Raw genomic sequence first — 22581 nt, 5'->3', positions numbered from 1 at the left:
TGCGTGAGAAGGATCGCCACGTGCGAATGATGATAAGGTGTGTGACTGCGTGAGAAGGATCGCCACGGTGTGAATGATGACAAGGTGTGTGACTGTGTGAGAAGGATCGCCACGGTGTGAATGATGACAAGGTGTGGCATCACAGAACACATCTTCGTCTTTTGAGGGCTTATCGAAGTCTCTAATTCCAAATGCATTATATTCTAGACTGGTTCATTGTGCCATGACCGTCAACACGCAGACAGATGCGTAACAAAGTGGACAGCTACGATCACTGTCTTGACCCCTCTTCCGCCAACGGAAACATCTGTGTATCCTCAAGCCCATCACTCCAAGCAAGGCCGTACATTATTGGCCCACGCCTGTACCGAATTGTTAAATCGCTGCAAACCAACGCATGCTTTCACATAATGTACATTATGATGTCACTCAACATTTTCTGCACAGCTTCGTAATTACAATGGGGATGTTGATAGAGCGTCAATCGGTGTTAATACGTGAGTTTAATATAACGCATCTTTGAACAGTATTTCAGTTATATCACGGCGCATCAGTTTAATGTAGAGAAAAGCCCGTATGTATTCTTGGATGTTTTCCACTTTGAAACCCACGAGCATGGGCATCGTTCTGACAAACCTAGAATCATAACCACAGTGAACCTGGATTCAAACCCACGAGACTGGCAAGCCCAAGGGAGGCAACTTTACATAGCGAATTTCTGTGGTTGGTTGGTTGGTTGGTTTGCTGTTTAACGCCGCACTCAGCAATATTCCAGCTATATGATGGCAGTCTGTTAATATTTGAGTCTGGACTAAACAATCCAGTGATTGATATCATGAGCATCGATCCACGCAATTGGGATCGATGACATGCATCAACCAAGTCAGTAAGCCTGACCACCCGATCCCGTTAGTCGCCTTTTACGACAAGCATAGTCGCCTTTTACGGTAAGCATGGGTTGCTGAAGACCTATTCTACCCCGGATCTTCGAGTAGAATTTCTGTGCCTCAGACGACAGAGGGCCACAAGCGCTCCACCAGTGTTGAGTAATATCACACAACGTTATCCCAACTTTACAATATATGTAAGTTTATACCACATGTTTGTGTACTTGTGAGACATTAAATCAATGGATGATACTGATTTTACGCATCTCAGCAATATTATAAGCTTGGGCATTACACATTGTACCATGAGGGGAATAAAACCTGGACCCTCGTCAATTAGACACACCGGACACTTGACCACCAGGCTACCCCACCTCCCCAAACATTAAATCAATAATGCAATTCACTGACGTATATATAATACACGAAACACAGAAAATGTGTCTGACGAGCATTTTATATGTTAAATTATTAAAACCTTCCGTGTATAAGCTCTCATTGGTCAGCATAATTATTTTAACAATATTATGCATGTTTACATTGCCTTTCTTCTATCCCCGATTACAACAATGAGATGAGTATATTGATACACGATAATGACAACGTATATGCTTGTAGCATTTTATGCAAAGGCATGTCACAATAATTGATAAATGCGACTCAAAGGGCCCCGGGGATAGAAGTGGCAGCCACCAACTTAGCAAATGAATGAGTGAGTGAGTTGTGTTTAACGCCGCTTTTAACAGTATTCCAGTTATATCACGGCGGGTCAGCTTAATGTGGGAGGAAAGCCCGAAGTGTTGCAGGACTCAGACGTTTACCACTTCGGTGAAACCCACGAGCACGGGTATGGTGCTGACAAACCTAGAAACATTATCGGGGCGAACCGGGACTCGAACCCACAATCATAGGTTTCTGGCGTGCCCAAGGGACGCAACTCTGCACAGCGAATCGCGGCGCCTTAGACGACTGGGCCACCCGTGCCCCCACTTAGCAAGATGCGGGTACTTGGCTGGTTGCGTGACATCAGTCACTGGTTTGTCTCGTCCAGGCTGTTTACGACGTCATATAACTGGGATATTGCTTCGGTTTTGGACATTAAACTCAAAGGTTATGACGAAAACATCCCCATGGTACCCCGAATAGATTTACATTCTACAAATTATTTGGCAATACATATATGAGGGACGGTCGGGTAGCTTAGTTGTTAAAGGGTCCGTTCGTCTAGCCGAAAACCCTGTTTCGATTCCCGACATGGGTACAATGTGTGAAGCCCACATCTGGTGTCCCCCCGCCGTGATATTGCTGGAATATTGCTAAAAGCGGCGTAAAACCATACTCATTCACTCACTCATATACAAGAAGAGTTAACAAATTTACTTAATCTCATTCACTCACCTCACCTCACGTATTCACTCATTCACTCACCTTATTCACTCACTCACTCACTCACTCACTCACTCTCCTCTGTGGTCTAGCGGTAGAGCGTCTGCCCGAAGAGCGGAAAGCCAGGGGTTCACTCACTCACTCACTCACTCACTCACTCAATCACTCAATCACTCACTCACTCCTCCGTGGTCTAGCTGTAGAGCGGAAAGCCAAGGGTTCGACCACTCACTCACTCATGTCACTCATTCACCAACTAACACAAGATGACACCAGTCAACACAACCAAGCGTCACTTCAGTCCAGGGGAAACAGTCCACTTGCGGTGTGTCAGTAAGATCACCCATGACTCACATCTTGTCCGGACGAGATTATACTGGAGATTCACTAGGTTCGGAGATGCCACACGTGCAGGTTGCTCCTCGGACAGGTGCGTGAAGGTGCGGAGGATGACCAGGGGAGACATGTGGATAACGGCGTTGCTTCTGCTTCTACCCGCCATTGCTGTGGCGGAAGATGAAGAGGTAACCCAGCCTTGCTTAAGCCATGTGTTTTAACTGTTGTAATGGTTGATAATTTGTCGTGTTTACCTCAACCTGACTGCGTCCATGTGAACCTATTGGTCTTTGTCCGTCCGTCCGGTAGCACTGGAACGTTTACTTCTCCAAATCAACTGAACATAGCAATAACATAAAATGTTCTAACTACGACGAAGTAAAATTTCATTTTAAAAATCTCAGAAACCATGGTACATATACATAGAGAAAGTAAGAAAGTGCCCTCATCATATCCTTCTTTATAATGAAGTCAGGTCAAATTTAGGGGTCCGACCATTTCATATTTTTTGAATATTAAGTTTACTTTTTTCTTATTTTTAAGTATTATTAGATCTATTATTATTAGTAGTAGTATTATTAGTAGTATTATTAGTATTATTATTAGTATTATTATTAGTATTATTATTAGTATTAGTATTATTTGTTATTGATTGATTGATTTGATTTGATTTGATTTTTATTATTTGTGTGTGTGTGTGTGTGTGTGTGTGTGTGTGTGTGTGTGTGTGTGTGTGTGTGTGTGTGTGTGTGTGTGTGTGTGTGTGTGTGTGTGTGTGAAGATTAGCTATTTCTTCAGCTACGGCGGCAAAACCAAATATTTTGATTAATTATAACTGAACCTGAATATTGCCTCAATTGAATTTTTGGGACTGACAATATCTTTTGCAACACATTTCTGGGACATTTTTGTTTTCGATAAAATCCGATAAGACTTTTTGAAAGCTCTGCTGACGTCTGAAGAAATTGTACTGCGTGTCTGTTAACATGAATTTGACAGGTATCATGGATATCAAGGAAATATGACTATATATTGGTTAAGACCTAATGTGTCATAACTCTTTTGTCAGCACATTCAGAAAAATATTATGTGAATATTAAGAATAAATTACAAAACACTCTACGAACTTAAAAGATCCATTGTATCCATTTAATACTGTGAAGATCCGGGTTTTAGTATGTCTTCAGCAACCCCCGCATGTCGACTAATGGGATCGGGTGGTAAGGCTCGCTGACTTGGATGCATGTCATCGTAGCCCAGTTGCGTAGCTTGGTGCTCATGATGTCAATCACTTGACTGTCTGGTCCAGATTCGATTATTTACAGACCGCCGTCATATATCTAGGATATTGCTGAGTGTGGCAGTAAACAACAAACAAAATAGACTGTATCCAGTTACGGGGTATTATTTTTTTTGCACAGAATCACAAGTTAAACGTTGCGTCATTGAATAAAGGTGAGCATCTGTACCTGTGATACTCAGGCACCACCTATCCCATCTATATCCAAGGCTTGTCCTACATACATACCACATGGGTCGGCGACTAGGCTTTAGGCTGCACTGTCCCATCTATATCCAAGGCTTGTCCTACATACATACCACATGGGTCGGCGACTAGGCTTTAGACTGCACTGTCACCATAAACCCTCAAACACCTACCACCTTGATAGTATGGTCCCCAGAGACCCGTGGATGCAATTTGAATACGCCATATGCAGCCTGGCAAATTTGGTTTTGTTAATCTTTATTTGTATTATTATTCGTAGCTGCAGTAGTAGTAGGTTTTCGTAGCGGACTCGTAGATTGGACTCACGGCAGAACTGTCTTATGACACTGAAAAGGATTTTGTCGGTTATATTTACGCGGATCGTCTTATCTCTCTTCCGTCAAGGGAAGTGTTCACTTGGTGTCCTCCGACTCCCTGGCCACCAGCATCTCTACCGAGCCATGTTTGTACATCAGTCAGTTGTCCAACAGTCCTTCAAATAAATAAATCACAATATTTGTATGATACTGAAGGTGTGACTTTGGTTTAGCGTCACGACTGATATGGTTTTACGCCGCTTTTAGCAATATTCCAGCAATATCACGTCAGGGGACACCAGAAATGGGCTTCATTGTACTCATGTGGGGAATCAAACCCTGGTTGTCGGCGTGATGACAAACGCTGTATCCACTAGGCTAACTCACCTTCAACAGTAGTTCAATGATTTCACAGCGAGTCAGGTTGATGTCAGAGGAGACACTTTGGTGAAACCTACGAGCTACAAGTTATAGGGCTGACAAACATAGAAACATGATAAGGGCGAATCTGTGATTCGAACCCACGATGAAATGTTTCTGGCATCCGTGAGGGACGCAGCGTACATCGCGAATGACGGCGTCCCACCAATACAAAATTTAAGGGTTCGTGGACATAAAATAAGATCTGTTTTCGAATTGATGGTTTGTGGCTTTTTACAAACATATTGACTCTGAATCTACACAAAATATAAAAAACTCAATGTCAGAGAATAATCAATCCCGATGATCTGCCGATAAAGATTAAAAGTAGAAATTGTGGTGAGTGAGTGAGTGAGTGAGTATGGTTTTACGCCGCTTTTAGCAATATTCCAGCAATATCATGGCTGGGGACACCAAAAATGGGCTTCACTCATTGTACCCATGTCGGGAATCGAACCCGGGTCTTCGGCCTGACAAGCGAACGCTTTAACCACTAGGCTTCCCGACCGCCCCTAGTAAAAATAATGAGCTTTATATGAATGAATTACTGAAAATCAGAGATGACACAAGGTGTTCGCGAAAAAGGATATTCAGCATACTGATAGCAGATTATTAATGAATAAAATTGTAGTGTTTGTTTCCTAACGCCACACCGAGCTATATTAATGCCATGCGTAAACAATCAACTCTAGACCAGACAATCCAGTGATTCATGACGTCGGGTACAATGCTATCCAAGTCACCAAGTCGATCCATAAATACAAGAGCCACTAAGTAAAGAGGTGTGAAAACTACCTCAGGGTGAGTGAGTGAGTTTGGTTTTACGCCGCTTTTAGCAATATTCCAGCAATATCACGGCGGGGGACACCAAAAATGGGCTTCACACATTGTACCCATGTCGGGAATCGAACCCGGGTCTTCAGCGTGACGAGCGAACGCTTTAACCACTAAGCTACCCGACCGCCCCTAAACTACCTGTGAAGGTCAAGGTATGGAAAAGCGACGAGTCATAATTAATAAATTCCTCTAAATGTCTGCCATAAAGTTTCTTGAATGACGTTACGAGGCTCATGATAGTGAAACACTGATTGAACTGCTTAGCTGTAAGCAAAATGAAATTTTAGTAAAGTATTCTCGGAAGTAAATGAGCAACTGAGAAATATAGACGCCATAAGCTTTAGCTGAATGCACATTCCTCAACATGAAGGCGAATTTCATGATTAAAACATTGAAATCATTCCGCTTGGCAATTTGGTATATCTATCTATCTATCGTTACGAGGCGATTTCTAAATTGAAAGACAAAGGGTAATCCACAAATCAGTATGCACGGGACTAAAAGTCAATAAATCATCAAGAATTATTATCAAGCAAGTTTCAGGTTTAAAATTAAAACGGAAAAAAACAACATTAGGTCAAGTAGTTGCAGCAGCAAGTAATTTGCCCGAGAATGAATGTTTCTGCACTCACGAATGTTCATAATGCTGTCACTGTTGAATGTCTGTCTCTGTTCTTGAATCGAATAGTGTTTAAAGCTGACAGGAATGCAATGTTTCGCTGCAGGTATCCAATTAGAAAGTAGATTAGAAACCAACCTGGCCGAAAAGGCCTCAAATCGCGCCATTGAATATGTACAACCTGTTTCTAGGACTGTGTGAAACAGAAGCTGTTGGAACGTGCCACAATATCGTGCTGTGTTCATGTGTGGACAACAAAAGAAGACAACGCTAGTTCTAGCACAGACCCATTCTGGAAACCCCCCCCCCCCCCCCCCCCCCCGACCACTATTCAAATCCTGCCCTTGAGGTTCCGGGGTAGGAAATAGATCAAATCAAATCAAATCTGGCCAAGACAGCGCTCATCTTCCACGGACAGTTACTACAAAAATTATTTCACATTGCACGATATATCTGGAACCTAGGTTCCATGTTTTGTCGAAATGACCTTTCTCCCATTTGACGAAAGCAATCTAAATCTGATGGGTATACAAAGAGAAACAGGTGAGCTAGGAGATGTCACGATTGGTTCCCATAGGGATAACTGTGTCTATGTGTTCTGTTTCTAAATGTGACAAAAATATTGTCAATAAAAAAACTGACTTCATTTGGGTATCTGAATGTTCTGAGTAGTGTTGCATCCAGTTTTGACAAATTGACCACAGCTTCTTTCATTGACACTAAGAATGGACACCTATTGATTGGAGAATGTTAGACACTTCCTCTTTCACTTCTTCGTGAGGAATAGACGCCGTGATATAACTGGAATAATGTTAAAAGCGGCGTTAAACCCAACTCACTCACTCATTAGAGATAGTTACGTGTAAAGGGTTGAAAATTCATGGAGTTTTAAAACTTGAATCTAGAAATATTTCAAAATTATATCATTTAAATATAGCGTTAAGAGGTAGATGATGCAATGAGCTTAGCTGTTAGTTAAGCAATTCATATATGCCCATCAAATTAATTGTAGATCGCAGAGTTCAAGTTTCTGCACGTGATAACGGACATTCGGTACCGCTTCGCTAAGACAATGGTAACAGGCGGAATCTTCAACACAGCAAACATCACTGCCGAGGTCGCCGTTGATTTGACGCTTCCCAACTCTGCATACATCAGCGACTTCTTCTTGTACGTACTGCCATGTTTTGTTAATAAGACACTTAATAAATGTAACAAATTAGGATAAGGTAGTATTCAGATGATTAAATACTTAAACATTTTCCTAATTACTCTATCATCAATACGTTAAACTGAAATACATAATTGTCATTAGATTGTTTTTTTAGTTAACATTATGGATCATCTGATTACGTTAACATGTCTATTTAAATCTCATTGCAATGGGACCGCCTCCGTGGTCTAGTGGTAGAGAGTCCGCCCGGAGAGCGGAAGGTCCGGGGTTCGATCCCCGGCCGCGTCACACCAAAAGACGTTTAAAGATGGTACTTGTTGTTACCCTGTCTGGCGCTCGGCATTAAGGGGCTAAAACAAGGACTGCTCGGCTCGGAGTCAGTATACTGTGTCTGAGTGGGGTATTCATGTTAAACTGCGGCATGGTATCTCAGTGAGCTAGCACTATAAATCGGCATCAGTCCGGACTAGTACAAGCAGCCACACAAACACACACACGTACATGCACGTCGCTATATAAGTGCAATCATCTTGGACGCGACGTTAAACCCCATTTCACCTCACCTCATTGCAAATGGCAATGGTCATTGTTGTCTACCAGGAATTAGTCTAGTGTTTACAAACGATTAGGAGAAGAAACAAATACACATCATAATCATTACATACAATGACGTCCATGTTTCAGTATATACAATGGTGTGCAGTATGATAGCACCATCCACGAAAAGGAAACCGCGGAAAGGTCGTATACAACAGCAAAAGCACAGGGAGAAGCTGCAGGGCACGTGAGCAAGAGGTACTTCATATTCCGTTTTCATACGTCATAGTTTCATTTACAGAACGACTTGGTGTATTATGGCATGGAGATATTGAGAGGTTTGTCAACGATACGTCATGTTCCATCTTCATACGTCATAGTTTCATCTACAGAAGGACGTGGTGTATTATGGCATGGAGATATTGAGAGGTTTGTCAACGATACGTCATATTCCATCTCCATACGTCATAGCTTCATTTACAGAACGACGTGGTGTATTATGGCATGGAGATATTGAGAGGTTTGTCAACGATACGTCATATTCCATCTACATATACGTCATAGTTTTATCTACAGAACGACGTGGTGTATTATGGCATGGAGATATTGAGAGGTTTGTCAACGATACGTCATATTCCATCTTCAAACGTCATAGATCATTTACAGAACGACGTGGTGTATTATGGCATGGAGATATTGAGAGGTTTAGCAACGATACGTCATATTCCATCTTCATACGTCATAGTTTCATCTACAGAAGGACGTGGTGTATTATGGCATGGGGATATTGAGAGGTTTGGCAACGATACGTCATATTCCGTCTTCATACGTCATAGTTTCATATACAGAACGACGTGGTGTATTATGACATGGAGACACTTTCACGTTTGTCCGGGTCCTTCTTCCATATAATCCATTATCATAGTTTACGTATATCGTCACGGAAATTTGGCAGCTATAAAAATATATGCAGACGTGTACTGTAGACATCTCTTGCATAAAGAGACTGTATTATTTATTTGTATCTACGAGTATATTTGATTTATCATACAATCAGTTACAGTGGTGCACAGATTTGCTGTGATGATCAATGATTCTGTTCCACTCCATAATTAATTGTTTGTTTGTTTGTAGTTTAACGCTAGCTATAAGACGGCGGTATGTAAATAATCGTGTCTGGATCCACATACTCCAGTGATTGATAGCATGAGCATCGATGCACGCAATTTGGATACGATAAAATGGATCAACCAAGTCAGCGAGTCTGACGACCTGATCCCGTTAATCGTCTCTCACGACAAGCGTAGTCGCCACTTATGACAAGCATGGGTTGCTGAAGACCCGAATCTTCACGGGTCTACACTTAATGAAGTTGTTAATCACGTACCACAAAACTTTCGTAGAAACTGATATAAAGAATATTTTGTATAGCAAATGCTTAATTACACTACAGAAACGCTTATGAGAAAACAGGGAATGCCATGTGAGCCACAATCACCAGCCATTGCAATTATCTCAACAGACAACATGAGCTCCGTGAAATATACAGTAGGTTTGTTCTGCTTGATAAGCACGTAGGTATTAAACTACATACGATACTTTGACTGATCACTTTTGCAAACAATTGCAGCAAAGAAAAAGCATGCAAATGAAAATATTTCTATCTCTTTTCAAATGTAGCGCCCATGAGACGAACAAGTTCAGAGTGATCATCAGTGTTCCTAAAAAAGCCAACATTACCTTCAACCTGACGTATGAGGAGGTGTTACAAAGACGTGATGGTGTCTACACACACTCCATCTACATCGACCCTGGCCAGCCTGTTCCCGACATGAAGATAGACGTCGCTGTACAGGACACACGTGACATTACGACCCTCAAAGTCCCTCCAATATACAGCAACAGCATAACAGATGTAGACATTACTGGTATGATTAAAGAGTACAGTTTACAATGAAATGGATGAATAATGCTTCGAAAACACGAAACCAATAAAGCCATCTCCAAGATGCTTTAACCATTGTTTAGATATACTGCAGATGAAATCACATGGACTGTGTATCTTATATATTTCTTGTTGACACTAGAGAACAACAACCTGGCTGTCATACAGAGACCCACCCCTAACACTGCCTACATTCGCTTCTACCCTACCCTGGAACAGCAGTTGTCTCGGTGGGCAGAAGGACTCTCTGGGGTCTTCTCTGTGATGTTTGATGTTCACAGGGGCTTTGATGCTGGGGATCTCCTGGTGAGCTTGGCAGCTCTTGATCCTTATAGTGTGGAACATATGCTTCTATTTAACAATAACCAGGAAAATGACTTTGGCATAGGTTACAAATATCTAAAGTATGCTATGGAGAATTATAATTCCATTCTTAACACCTGCCTTTTTCTAATCACCTTATGATATGTTAAACATACAATGCAAATCAGCAAGGTTTATTATTGTTAATGGCGAAATCTGTATCTTACAAATCTTTATTTCATTGTGTTTCCTCTAGGTCTCAAATGGCTACTTCATTCACTTCTTTGCCCCTGCAATTCCCAACCCCATCCCTAAAGACATCTTGTTTATCCTGGACACAAGCACATCCATGTACAACGGGAAGATGGACCAGCTCAAGGCCGCCATGAAGTTCATCCTCAGAGATCTCAGGGCAGACGACAAGTTCAACGTCATCTCATTCAGCTCTGGTGTCCAATTCTGGCAGTCTGACATGGCGGAAGCAAACAATGCCGAGCGTGCTGTCAAATATATTGAGTCACTCAAATCTGTAGGCTGTAAGTTGTGCATGCTTATGAAATTGTCAAAGTTTTTCATGTTAATATGTCGCACTTATTTCATATTATCCTGTGAATAACACAAGGTGTAATATTATGCCATGGTATAGTCGGAATCGTACTATTGACTATACTTTATGCAGAGATTTCTATTGGATATGGAAAGGGTTTTGTCGCTTTTTGGGGTTTTGCCAGCATCTTCAAGGACTGAATGTGGTATTTCAAATAATTTCCAGGGACGAACATCAAAGAGTCGCTTGTATCCGGCCTGGAATATTTAAGTGAAAGGCAGAGGTCATCTGAGGGAGCACTCATTATTTTTCTCACTGATGGTAGAGCAACTGCTGGAGAGCATACTCCTGACATGATATTACAGGTAAGAACATTTATAATGGAAATGAATATTAGTATTGATCTCAAGGGAGGGACTTACATTCCAAAATCCCGGAGGGGATTTTTGTACCGAGAAAGGCCACAAGTTTTGAACATGTATTTTGATGTAAAATACATAAATCTTAGAAGAAAAATAATTTGCAGTTACTCTACATACAACTATTCAATATATTATGTTGTGATATTACAGATATATCATTCTTCTTCATATTGCAACCACCTAAGATTTAATAAAAGGTATTTGTAGTTGGTAAATAACATTTGAAAGAGGGCAGTAGCCAGTTCACTTGAAAAGAATGCTGTGTCATCACTTCAGCGTCCTCTCGTAGGCTAAAGCCACGGTTTTTATTTGTAAGACTGTATTTTTGGATTTGTGAGCCAATTTTGCATCAGAAAACATGTTCAAACCTTTTGGCCCATATCGGTACAAAAATCACCTCCATGCTTTTGGACAAATAGGCGTCTGCACACGTCCCTGAAATAATTATTTTAAACATTATAAAATATCAGTTTCGTGAACGCAGATAAGCCATGTTTCTTCATGATTGTTGCACTTGAACTAAGGGAGTTGATTGCATGGAGTTATGATCTGTAATAGCTACTGTGTATCACTAAAACTGCCTGAACTCGCTTTAAGAATTATTTGTATTTGACCACAGTCAATTTGTTTGTTTGTTGTTTGACGCCGCATTCAGCAATATTCCAGTTATATGATGGCTGTCTGTATAAAAGCGCGTCTGGGCGATTCTATCCAGTGATTGAGATCATGAGGATCGGTCTACGCAATTGGGATACAATCATGTGCATCAACCAATCTCTTAAGACCACCCAATCTCTTTAGTGGCCTCTTACGACCAGTATGGATGGGATATTTCCACAGTTATACCTGAGGGCAATGAATGCCGCCTGCTTCAAAATATATTATTCCTGGTTGCTTTGCAATTTTCCATGTATGCAATAATCACAAAATTGTCATTATGTTTGAGTCACAATTTTAACACGACTTCTGTATTGAAAATTATCTTTCCAGAATGTGAGATCGGCCAACAAGAAGGACATCCCTGTCTACACACTGGCCTTTGGGAAGGATGCTGATTGGGAACTCGTCAAGAAACTGGCGCTCCAGAACTTTGGTGTTGCGAGAAGGATCTACACAGATGGTGATCCTGCCAGACAGATACAGAACTTCTACCAGGAGGTGTCCTCAGCCATGCTTCACGGTGTCAAGTTCAGGTACAGCGACACTGTGACTTTTGGGACACAACAAAACTTCACAAACTACTTAGATGGATCTGAGCTTATATGCACTGGCGTCCTTGACCCTCATTTGGACTCCTTGACCACAAACATCATAGGGACGTCTGCCAGTGGACCTGTAAACCTGAAGTTGACAAGTCCTGTAGTGGATCTAAAGTCACAGTTCGAGGCTCTAACACCCCTGTACGACGACTTCAAAGTTGAGGGAATACTGCGGAGAATGCATGCATACCTTTACATCAGGGACCTTATGCAACAGAGGGTTGGCGAGACTGACAGGAGCAAGAGAGAAACCCTGAAGCAGCAAGCTCTTAAATTATCTCTTCAGGTGAATCGGAAGGGGACAGATGTATCAAATTCTTACCTCTTTCACATGAATCGTTACGATTAATTCATCGAAGAAGTTACAACATCACATCAATGTAACAAACTAAGAAAGGGACCAGACATCTTATATACATTTTTGGTTTAAAAACTACACAAATATGTTACATACACTAAATGAAAAAGATTGTTTTGCTAACCATACATCAATTAATTTTTACCGCAATATATTTTCTTCAGTAGAAAAACTAAATCTTTGTACAATGTGCATGGAGAAGCAGCATTATAAATTTCAATTGTCCTTATTGGTCCTAATGTCCATCTTATTTCTGTTGGCAGTATCGCTTTGTGACTTCTTTGACGTCATTACTTGTTAGTCAGTTTCATCCATATCCTCGGAAAACCTTGCCTCAAGTGGTCTTGGATGAAGATATGTACTCTCTCAAGGAAGTCGTTCTACCCACTCCTTCATATTACAGTAGGTAGTGATACATTATTAATTTATACACTGAACGAAAAAAAAAGCGAAGAAAATGTTTTGGATGATTTTTGATGAAGCTTCAAGCCAATATTTGAGACATTGAGTTGATAGGAAATTAAACTGCACGAAAGACAGTTTGTTGTGTGCAGGCCTGCTGCAAGTCAGGCAATATTGAGTGTATTTGACATCCGCGGTGACGGCCGCAACACATGAGTGAGTGGAGTGTATAAGGCGGTTAATGGTGTTCCTGTGGATATCTCTCGCCATATCTGTCGTGAAGGAAGTGCATAGCAATTGGCTTTTCAAAGTCTGAGACTATGTCAAAGCATCTTTGCATCTCATTCCAGGGGTTCAGATCTGGACTTAGTCAAACAAAAGCTACAAAACCCTTTCCATACTCCATAGAACTCTCTGCTAAAAGCAGAGCCGACTGTACGCTTCCGATTATATCATGAGCATGTGTGTATGAATGACTATCAAATGATGATAGTGGTGTTCGCGAAAAGGTAAATGTATCCTGCCCCACCGGTCGCACCCATCACAAACACATGCAAAGGCAATTCAATTGTTCACATGACAAAAAACGGAAACATGTCGAAATAGGGAATTTCATCGGACATAATTCTTTTGTCACTGACGCGTCAAATTTTGAAACGTTTTGAAAGTTTTACTGCTTATGACATGGTCGACAATGTTGTGCTGTTGAAGAAAGTCTGAGTTATCCAAGCAGTTGCGTTGATCATTACCATGCTTTCAGTGAATATTTTGATGTCTGATAAAAAGTGACATAAATCAATCCTCAAAGCTCTGATATATATAGCATTTAAAACTTTTAAATGGGCAACTGCAGATGAGAGAGAGAGAAAGAGCGAGTGAGAAAGAGAGAGAGAGAGAGAGAAAGAGATAGAGAGAGAGAGAGAGTGAGAAAGAGAGATAGAGAGAGAGAGAGAGAGAGAGAGAGAGAGGGAGGGAGAGAGAGAGAGACTCTGGCTGACATGTTTGCTGATTAGTTCAGAAGAGATAAATTGCTGTGCAAGGAACATTATAATGAGATTATTGAGATTTGTTAAAGAACAAATGATGCAAACTCATACTTTGAATTTTCAATTTTCCAGGGAGAAACTACTATTATAATAGGAGAGGAGGAGGTAAGTCTTGTTTATTCTACCCTAGTACTAAGCAATGAAATGACTGGAGATGCGAGATTGCTGCCAGATCCTTGAACAAATCTGCCTAAAGCACATTTGAGATATGTGTTTTGTTCATATGTCACGTGACTGCCTCCGTGGCCTAGTGGTAGAGTGTTCGCCCACAATCATAGGTCTCTGGCGTGGCCAAGGGACGCAACTCTGCACAGCGAATCGCGGCGCCTTAGACGACTGGGCCACCCGTGCCCCCTTTTACAGTCAAACGGTCTCCGCACTCGCCACTCGGAAGCACTCGCCACTCAGATAATTTCAATAAAAAAGAAAGTTTTTTGCACGACGGTACACAAGATGCACTTCTGAGTCCCGTAGGTTCCCTTGGAATAAGCAAAAGAGGTCTACTCTGGGCAACTGTGATACATTTAATACATGAAGAGTTATCTCCCTTTTACATTGTCCCCGCTGTCCTATTTTGCCATTGTCAGATAGTATTAAGATTGATATTTTTCGTAACTATTGAACCGTCTCTGCATCACAATCCCATATTTCAGACATAAAATAATGAATAAAGACTTAGTTACTCAAATATTTTTCTTTCTTTCTTAATTATTCAATGAGTAAGATAAGCTGTGATCCAGTCAAGCCCCGGGCAAAGCTTCGTAGGGGGTCCAGGTGGGCATAGATCCCAACCCCAAAATGATTTTAATTGTTTTGCCCAGTATTTGGAACCCTGTGGTTGAAAGCGTTTTTGTAAATTGTCTTTAACGGAGAGATTGAGAAATAATTACAAACGTTCTACGACAGTTGCGAAGAGAAACAAGGCAATTCGACACAAAATTAATTTGTTTTGAGCATAAGGGTGATGTTACAGTGGGATTGCGTGAGTGAGAGTGTGTTGACATTTGACACGCCAAATGCGTGAGAGTTGACAGATATGCAGTTTTATTGTATATTGCAAATTAAGACGTATTTGAAATACACGCATTGCTGCCACCGACAAAATTAATGTACATATCACCGGACAATCCTTTTCTTATTCACGCCAATACTTAAATCAGCGAATTGAGTCTTTCAGTGCCCTTTACAGATTGTTTTGCATAACTTTGAAGATACTCAGCTACGATTGGGAGGACCAGCACAAAATGCGTTTTTACACTGTAGCCATATCGTTTTCTACCCAAATTGGCCTGCACGTGGAGACCCATACAACTGTACAACCGTTGTAAACAGAGGTCCGCCGACTCAGATATACAGACCTTGGATTATTTATTTTTTTAAAAAGGAGACAATTCAACGTACATTAGACATGTTTGATACTTTGAAAGATATCCGTTTTGGGTCCAAAATAAGTCGTTTGGTACCTCCTCTCAAGGAAAAAATGATATGTCTTGAAAGAAAATATGTCCTCTCTCAAACCATCCATCCTCTACGAAACCCTACTAGCCCCTGTTAGGTGTTTTCGTTCACCCTTCTTACAGAATAACGGCACGGGTGGCCCAGTCGTCTGAGGCGCCGCGATTCGCTGAGCAGAGTTGCGTCCCTTGGGCACGCCAGAAACCTATGATTGTCTGTTCGAATCCCGGTTCGCCCCGATAATGTTTCTAGGTTTGTCAGCACCACACCCGTGCTCGTGGGTTTCACCGAAGTGGTAAACGTCTTAGACTATCACTTTGGGATTTTCTCCCACATTAAGCTGACACGCCGTGATATAACTGGATACTGTTAAAAGCGGCGTTAAATCCAACTAACTCACTCAGTCATTGTTACAGAACGCAAATCGATGGCATGTTTAACCTTGTCACGCATACTTTCAACCCACAGGCGGTTTTGATCCTCACTTCATGGTGTTTATGGAGAGCCTGAAGTACCCCGTCTGTTTTGACGTTCAAGGCGAGGAGGGGGAGATTTACCAACTGGTTCATGACCCAAACACAGGTACGTCCGTTACTGTATTCAAATGTATCTAACCATCTAACAATAGAAAGATCGTTCAGTGGCACACGACACATTTTTTTTAAAGAAAAGGAATTTTTTTATTCACCAATAAAACACGTTCTTTTATGTTCATTGAGATATATTTGTGCCATGTAGCAAATCATTATCATACAAGTTCAAAATTTAATTATTAACGAATTACTCGCAAAAGCAATACCCTCGTGAATGCATAAACACGCTTTTTTGTTTAAGATTTAACAGTGAATGCACGAATTGGCAAAGGCAAGAAGCTCGACCTAACGTTCATGGTAGAGATTGCCATCATGCTCCATGACCTTCACCTTCTGGTAACCCATAGCAACATCTCCCTGCACGAACACACCTATTCCTGGGACAAGGACTACAACATGACAGTGCCTGGTGCTCGGCTCTTCATAAAGAACGTCAACAGACGCATCACCCGACTGTCAGTGGTGTTTGACAACAGGTTCCAGATCGACATCGTGAGGCATACACACTCGGCCTCCAACACTTTAGGGGCAAATTTCCTTAACATCGAACTAGGGAATGAACATCTTCTATCCGAAGAATCTGATGGAATCATCGGTGAGTCACCAACTGCCACTCGTGCTTTAAAAGAAATGGTGTAGGAGGGGAATATACATTTTTGACTCGGTGTGAGTTTACGTGTTCGTGTTGAGATTCTTGAATAGAATACACTGAATCCTGGTTCACAAAAGATGCAAGTTGATTTGACTCGATATTAGGGGCGGTAGGGTAGCCTGGTAGTAAGGTAACTTCTTTGAGAGGCCTTTAGAAGTTGGAGTACTAAGTAAGGATACGATTTATGGATGGACCTACACCGAAACGTCGTTCCTAATTGTAATAAAGAAGTTGTTCATCCATAACCCTTATGTTTACCTGGTAGTAAGGTGTTGAGTTCGATTCCCTGTATACATGTGAAGACAACATCTGGTGTCCTCTTGCCAGGGTATGGCATGGTAATTGCTGAAGGTGATGTAGACCCTTCTCATCCACTTTAGGGGAGCCCACGAATGGTTTACATCCAGAAACTAGCTGTGACCTACCCGACAGCGTGACATCGTCGCTTACTCGATTTACAACTCATTTGTGCAATACTGTTTTCCGTGGCCTGAAGTTCCAATTTATCTCTACATGTAGGCTGTAGTGAATTGACATAGCCAATGAGGGAGAATATCACAGGCCCCTGACTTCAATCCTTCCACCCGTTCTTTACAGTTCTGTTGTGTCATTACTTAAATGGCATCGTGTGTTCATAGCTTTCGGCCATGGGAGCCGTGCCAATTTACACATGTCAGAGGGGTACACAAAGTACGTGATCTAGACTACCAGTTGTCGGACTTTCATTTCTGTGGAAGCCTCGGTGGCTGAGTGGGTTAGATCGCTGACTTTGTGTGCTGGCGATTAGGTGCCTCACTCTGGCAGTGTGGGTTCGAATCCCGGACGGGACTCAAACCAAAAAAGTACGAGAAACTGTACTTTACTCAGAAAGTGTTGTCCCAAATTTGTTATATGTGTCATTACTTGTATATAATGGTTTAAAAAAGGATCACTTGTTGCAATGAGATGTAGACTTTATTGTGGAACATAATGTAAAACATAACAGCTCAGGGTTTCCTTTAGCATGTTTTCTGATATTCTCAGGATGGGGCTAAGTTACAGTGATCAGGTGATTATTGTGTAATCAGATGATGAAACGTTAAGAAAAGGGGGAATATATTTTTCGGAATATTGTTCTCAGAACTCAGCTCCGCTTATTGATGTTAGAGTGCCTCGAACGCTCTTACAGTATTGCTCAGATGACTGAAATTAAATTCACTGCTCATGGACCACCAACATAGAAGCACTTTTCGATGAAATATGTTCTATATGAAATACTCTTTGTTGACGTTTGTACAAGATCAAGGTCTTCGGTGGTCGTGTTATCAAATTGCGGATAAGCTAATTGTTATCATAATTATAAATATTTGTTTAACCACTACATATTTTGGTTCAACAATAATGAAAATGCATGAATAATATGAATTATTTGCATTGCGATGATGATATAAGTTGCGTATAACCTTTCAAGCACTTTGTGCATTGATCAATATTTATCAGCAAATAGAGTGCCTTGTGTGCTTCAATTCGCAGCTTAATTTTGAACGTAATATTTGACGCAAACAAATGGTATGCGGGACTATCTGTGACCAATTCAGTATATTCACTACAATTTCAGAATTTCTTTTCACTTTCCACTGCGGATTTATTGGATGACGTATAAATTTAAACTACCAGACAATGTCTTACTGTCGTTTATTGATGGTTCTTACTCCAGTGAACTCAACGCAAATTAATATTAAAGTTTTCTTCTTTCTATATCAAAATGTCTGATCTATTGGCATATTTACTCATATGTAAAATTATATTTTTCTTCTACACCTTCAGTAAATTAGTATATATATATATATGCATGGTATCAAAGTCATCCATTCATGTAACAACACAATTAATGTGTATATTTCTATTTTCTACACAGGGCAATTCATCCACAAGAACATCCGTCTTGAGACTATCACATTCTGGAATGGACAACTGGTGGGACACCTGCGTAGTCGATCCGGACGGGAACGACGTCATGGACGGGCCTACATCCGACACAGACGCGAACCTGTTTGGAATGAGACTGTTTCCTGCTGGTGGCTGGGAGAGAAGGGGGAGGAACTGTTCAATGCCCCTACTGAGTACTACATCGTTGACGACATGTACCAGACAGAATTGTATTAAATAGATGTCTGTCCAGTGTATTGGCAATATGGACGTTGATGACAGTGATTGACACCATGTCATTGCACGTTTCTTTCTTACTATCATAACCAATCCAATTACATGTGTATATGGCATTTCCTAACAGTTTGTCGAGTACATTGACAATATAGAGGTTGATGGAAGTGACTGACAATATATTAATGCATGTTCCTGGCCAATTATCACGATTACTCCAAATATTTTATACCTGTTAAAAAATAATTACTAGAACTACTTATTTGTAAAATTACGCCCTTTATAATATGCATAATAAGGTTCTGTCAAGACAGAGAAAATAAAGGGGGAGTGAGATCTTTGGAAACTTGTTTCCTTCACCATATGATGAATTAAAGCGTAGCCCTATTTTATCAGTACAATTAATCTGATACAACTGGATTTGTACATGCATGTTTGTATATATGGCTAAACTGAGAGCAACGAAATCGAAATAAACTGTTTCCAATCTTTGAATTCGTCACTTCCACCGGATACCAAGCGTCCGCCCGCAACATGCACATAGTTATTCAGAGAGGGGCTATCCTTTTTTTTGTCTATTTTGAGCTCTGTGCCCTTAAACTGTGAAACAGAATTTTAAAATAACTTAAAGTTTTTAAATAATCATTAGTTGAGAATTTATACTTGTAGGCAGTACTGTTTCTGTTACTGATACCATGTGTTCGCGAAAAGGTGTGCGTATCTTGCACCACGGGTGGAACCCATCACAAATACACGCAAAGACAATTCAATTATATGGTACAAGTCAAAATGGGGAATAGCATCGGACATCATTTTTGTTACTGAATCGTCAGATTTGGAATGTCCTCCACATGTTTACCATAAAAACTTTTAAAAGCTTTACTAAGTAAGGTCTTCAATGTTGTAACAAGCACATTTTGAGCAAGAGTCGTATGACGCTCTTGGACCTCCTCCTTGAATGAGCCTCCTCGATTGTACTTTGAACTGTGAAATATAGACACCCAAGGATGGAGTGGCTAAAATGTATCTGGACATAAAGGGAAGGTTGATTGGCATAGATCCAAATAGGAAACAGTTTTGAAATTTACCCAGATATATAAAATTAGTTTAATATTAATATTTGTCCGTTGTTTTTGAATAATTGATAAAAAGCCAAACAGAGCGGCTTTTATTTCGTAATATTCCAAGCTGGGAGGTAACCAAAAAGGACCTTGCATGAAATTATATTTGAGGAAAACCGGATGTGATGCATGTCTTTACCAGAAGTTCCCCGCTTGGGTTAGCCAGAGGAACACGGAGAGGGTCATTACAGGCCTTGTAGCATACTCAAGGCAAATCCCAAACTCCGACCCAGGACAATACGTGTACGTGTTTGTTCTTTTCACAGATATCGCCCTGAAGTGTTTCAACAAAAGAACAGTAATTTATATTTACATTGACAGTGTATATCGTTTTTAAGAGACAAAGTAATTACTTTTACATCCTGTTTTGATGTGTTGAGGGCTTGTGAAGATCTGGCAAAAAGAAGATACACTTATGAAAGGAAACATTCGCACAACACTGCAGCATCGTGCATGTGAGTACGGAAATATTGTGACTTTCCGGCAACAATAAAATGCTACACATTGCAATGATAACGAAGATTACCCTGCTATTACACTTGAATATCTGTAAATAATATAATTCGTAGTAAGAAGGTGAGGTGAGGTGAAATTGGGTTTAACGTCGCGTCCAAGATTATTGCACTTATATAGCGACGTGCATGCACGTGTGTGTGTGTGTGTGGCTGCTTGTACTAGAACGGACTGATGCCGATTTATAGTGCTAGCCCACTGAGATACCATGCCGCAGTTTAACATTAATACCCCACTCAGACACAGTATACTGACTCCGAGCCGACCAGTCCTGGCTTTAACCCCTTAATGCCGAGCGCCAGACAGGGTAACAACAAGTACCATCTTTTAACGTCTTTTGGTATGACGCGGCCGGGGATCGAACCCCGGACCTTCCGCGCTCCGGGCGGACGCTCTACCACTAGACCACGGAGGCGGTCCCTAGTAAGAAGGGACGTAGAATGCCTTAGGATGAATTTCAACACAACAAATTACAGCCTCATGCTATAATATAAGACCTCCACCGTGGGTTTGTGGTAGAGCGTCCGCCCAGAGAGCGGAAGGTCCGGGGCTCGATCCCCGGCCGATTCATACCAAAAGACGTTAAAAGATGGTACTTGTTGTTACACTGTCTGGCGCTCGGCAGTAGGGGGTATTAATTCAACTTCCTAAAGTGAACATTCGCGTGTCTTCAACTCCACAATATATCGTCATACACAGTATAGAAATCGTCCGCTCGCAACATGCACGTGAATTTCAGAGAGGGACAATCCCGCTTTCTCTTCTTAGGTCTGTGCCATTCAACTTTGAAGCATATTGGTGTATCACCTTCCCCAGGATAGGTGCTTGGATGTATTGAACTGAGATGAGTGTGAAGGTGAGTGAGTGAGTGAGTGAGTGAGTGAGTGAGTGTGAAGGTGAGTGAGTGTGAAGGTGAGTGAGTGTGAAGGTGAGTGAGTGAGTGAGTGAGTGAGTGAGTGAGTGAGTGAGTGAGTGAGTGTGTGTGTGTGTGTGTGTGTGTGTGTGTGTGTGTGAAATCAAGCCTTGTCTCACATCACGGACACGGACACGGACATTGGTGTATCACCTTTCCCCAGGATAGGTGCATAGGGGGGCATATTCCTGAAAGTGAAGTTGTGTGGACATTTGTGAGATTAATGGCAGGTGTGTGCAGGTGAAGGCGTGGGGAAATGAACGTGCGCGAAGGTGGGTGAAAATCTAGGTGTGTGCAGGTGAACGATTCGGGGAATGAACGTGCGCGATGGTGGGTGAAAATCTAGGTGTGTGTAGGTGAAGGAGTGGGGAAATGAACGTGCGCGAAGATGGGTGAAAATCTAGGTGTGTGCAGGTGAAGGCGTGGGGAAATGAACGTGCGCGAAGATGGGTCAACATCTAGGTGTGTGTAGGTGAAGGAGTGGGGAAATGAACGTGAAGGTGTAAAGATGTGAAGATGTGTGAAATGATGTCATGTCTAGGTAAAGGTGTGTTGAAGTGAAGTGTGTAGATGTCAAATGCTAGAAGCAGACGTTGTGTGTATTTGAAGCTGCCTGGGGATAAAACTGTAGTATCAAGGTGTGTGGAGCTGCATGGTGATGTCAAGGTGTGATGCTGTATGGTGATGTCAAGGTGTGTGAGGCTGCATTGTGATGTCAAGGTGTGTAGAGCTGCATGGTGATGTCAAGGTGTGTGTAGCTCCATTGTGATGTCAAGGTGTGTGGAGCTGCATGGTGATGTCAAGGTGTGTAGAACTGCATTGTGATGTCAAGGTGCATGGAGCTCCATTGTGATGTCAAGGTGTGTGGAGCTGCATGGTGATGTCAAGGTGTGTGGAGCTGCATGGTGATG

At 41.4% G+C, this 22581-nt stretch overlaps 1 protein-coding gene across 3 annotated transcripts in view; it reads left to right on the top strand.

The window, feature by feature from the left end:
* Positions 1–2596: 2596 nt before the first annotated feature.
* LOC124116597 (inter-alpha-trypsin inhibitor heavy chain H3-like) overlaps positions 2597–22581 on the top strand; it is a 40721-nt gene continuing 20736 nt past the window's right edge. The window contains exons 1-13 of one of the 3 annotated variants that reach the window (XM_046477994.2): positions 2597–2797; positions 7301–7458; positions 8147–8257; positions 9680–9927; positions 10087–10250; positions 10504–10783; positions 11020–11159; positions 12207–12761; positions 13097–13235; positions 14354–14386; positions 16205–16318; positions 16571–16924; positions 18879–19614. In XM_046477994.2, coding sequence (XP_046333950.2) covers positions 2723–2797; positions 7301–7458; positions 8147–8257; positions 9680–9927; positions 10087–10250; positions 10504–10783; positions 11020–11159; positions 12207–12761; positions 13097–13235; positions 14354–14386; positions 16205–16318; positions 16571–16924; positions 18879–19126 — 2619 coding nt within the window. In that variant the 5' untranslated portion in view covers positions 2597–2722 and the 3' untranslated portion in view covers positions 19127–19614. Of the gene's footprint in view, positions 2798–7300; positions 7459–8146; positions 8258–9679; positions 9928–10086; positions 10251–10503; positions 10784–11019; positions 11160–12206; positions 12762–13096; positions 13236–14353; positions 14387–16204; positions 16319–16570; positions 16925–18878; positions 19615–22581 lie in introns of those variants that run through there. The other 2 variants (XM_048401401.1, XM_048401402.1) reach the window with 2 other exon arrangements.

Source organism: Haliotis rufescens, unplaced genomic scaffold (assembly GCF_023055435.1).
Source record: "Haliotis rufescens isolate VD_foot unplaced genomic scaffold, xgHalRufe1.0.p SCAF_22, whole genome shotgun sequence".
NCBI lineage: Eukaryota > Metazoa > Mollusca > Gastropoda > Lepetellida > Haliotidae > Haliotis > Haliotis rufescens.
The sequence above is the reverse complement of the archived record's forward strand: the minus strand, read 5'-3'. Positions and strand labels throughout refer to the sequence as shown.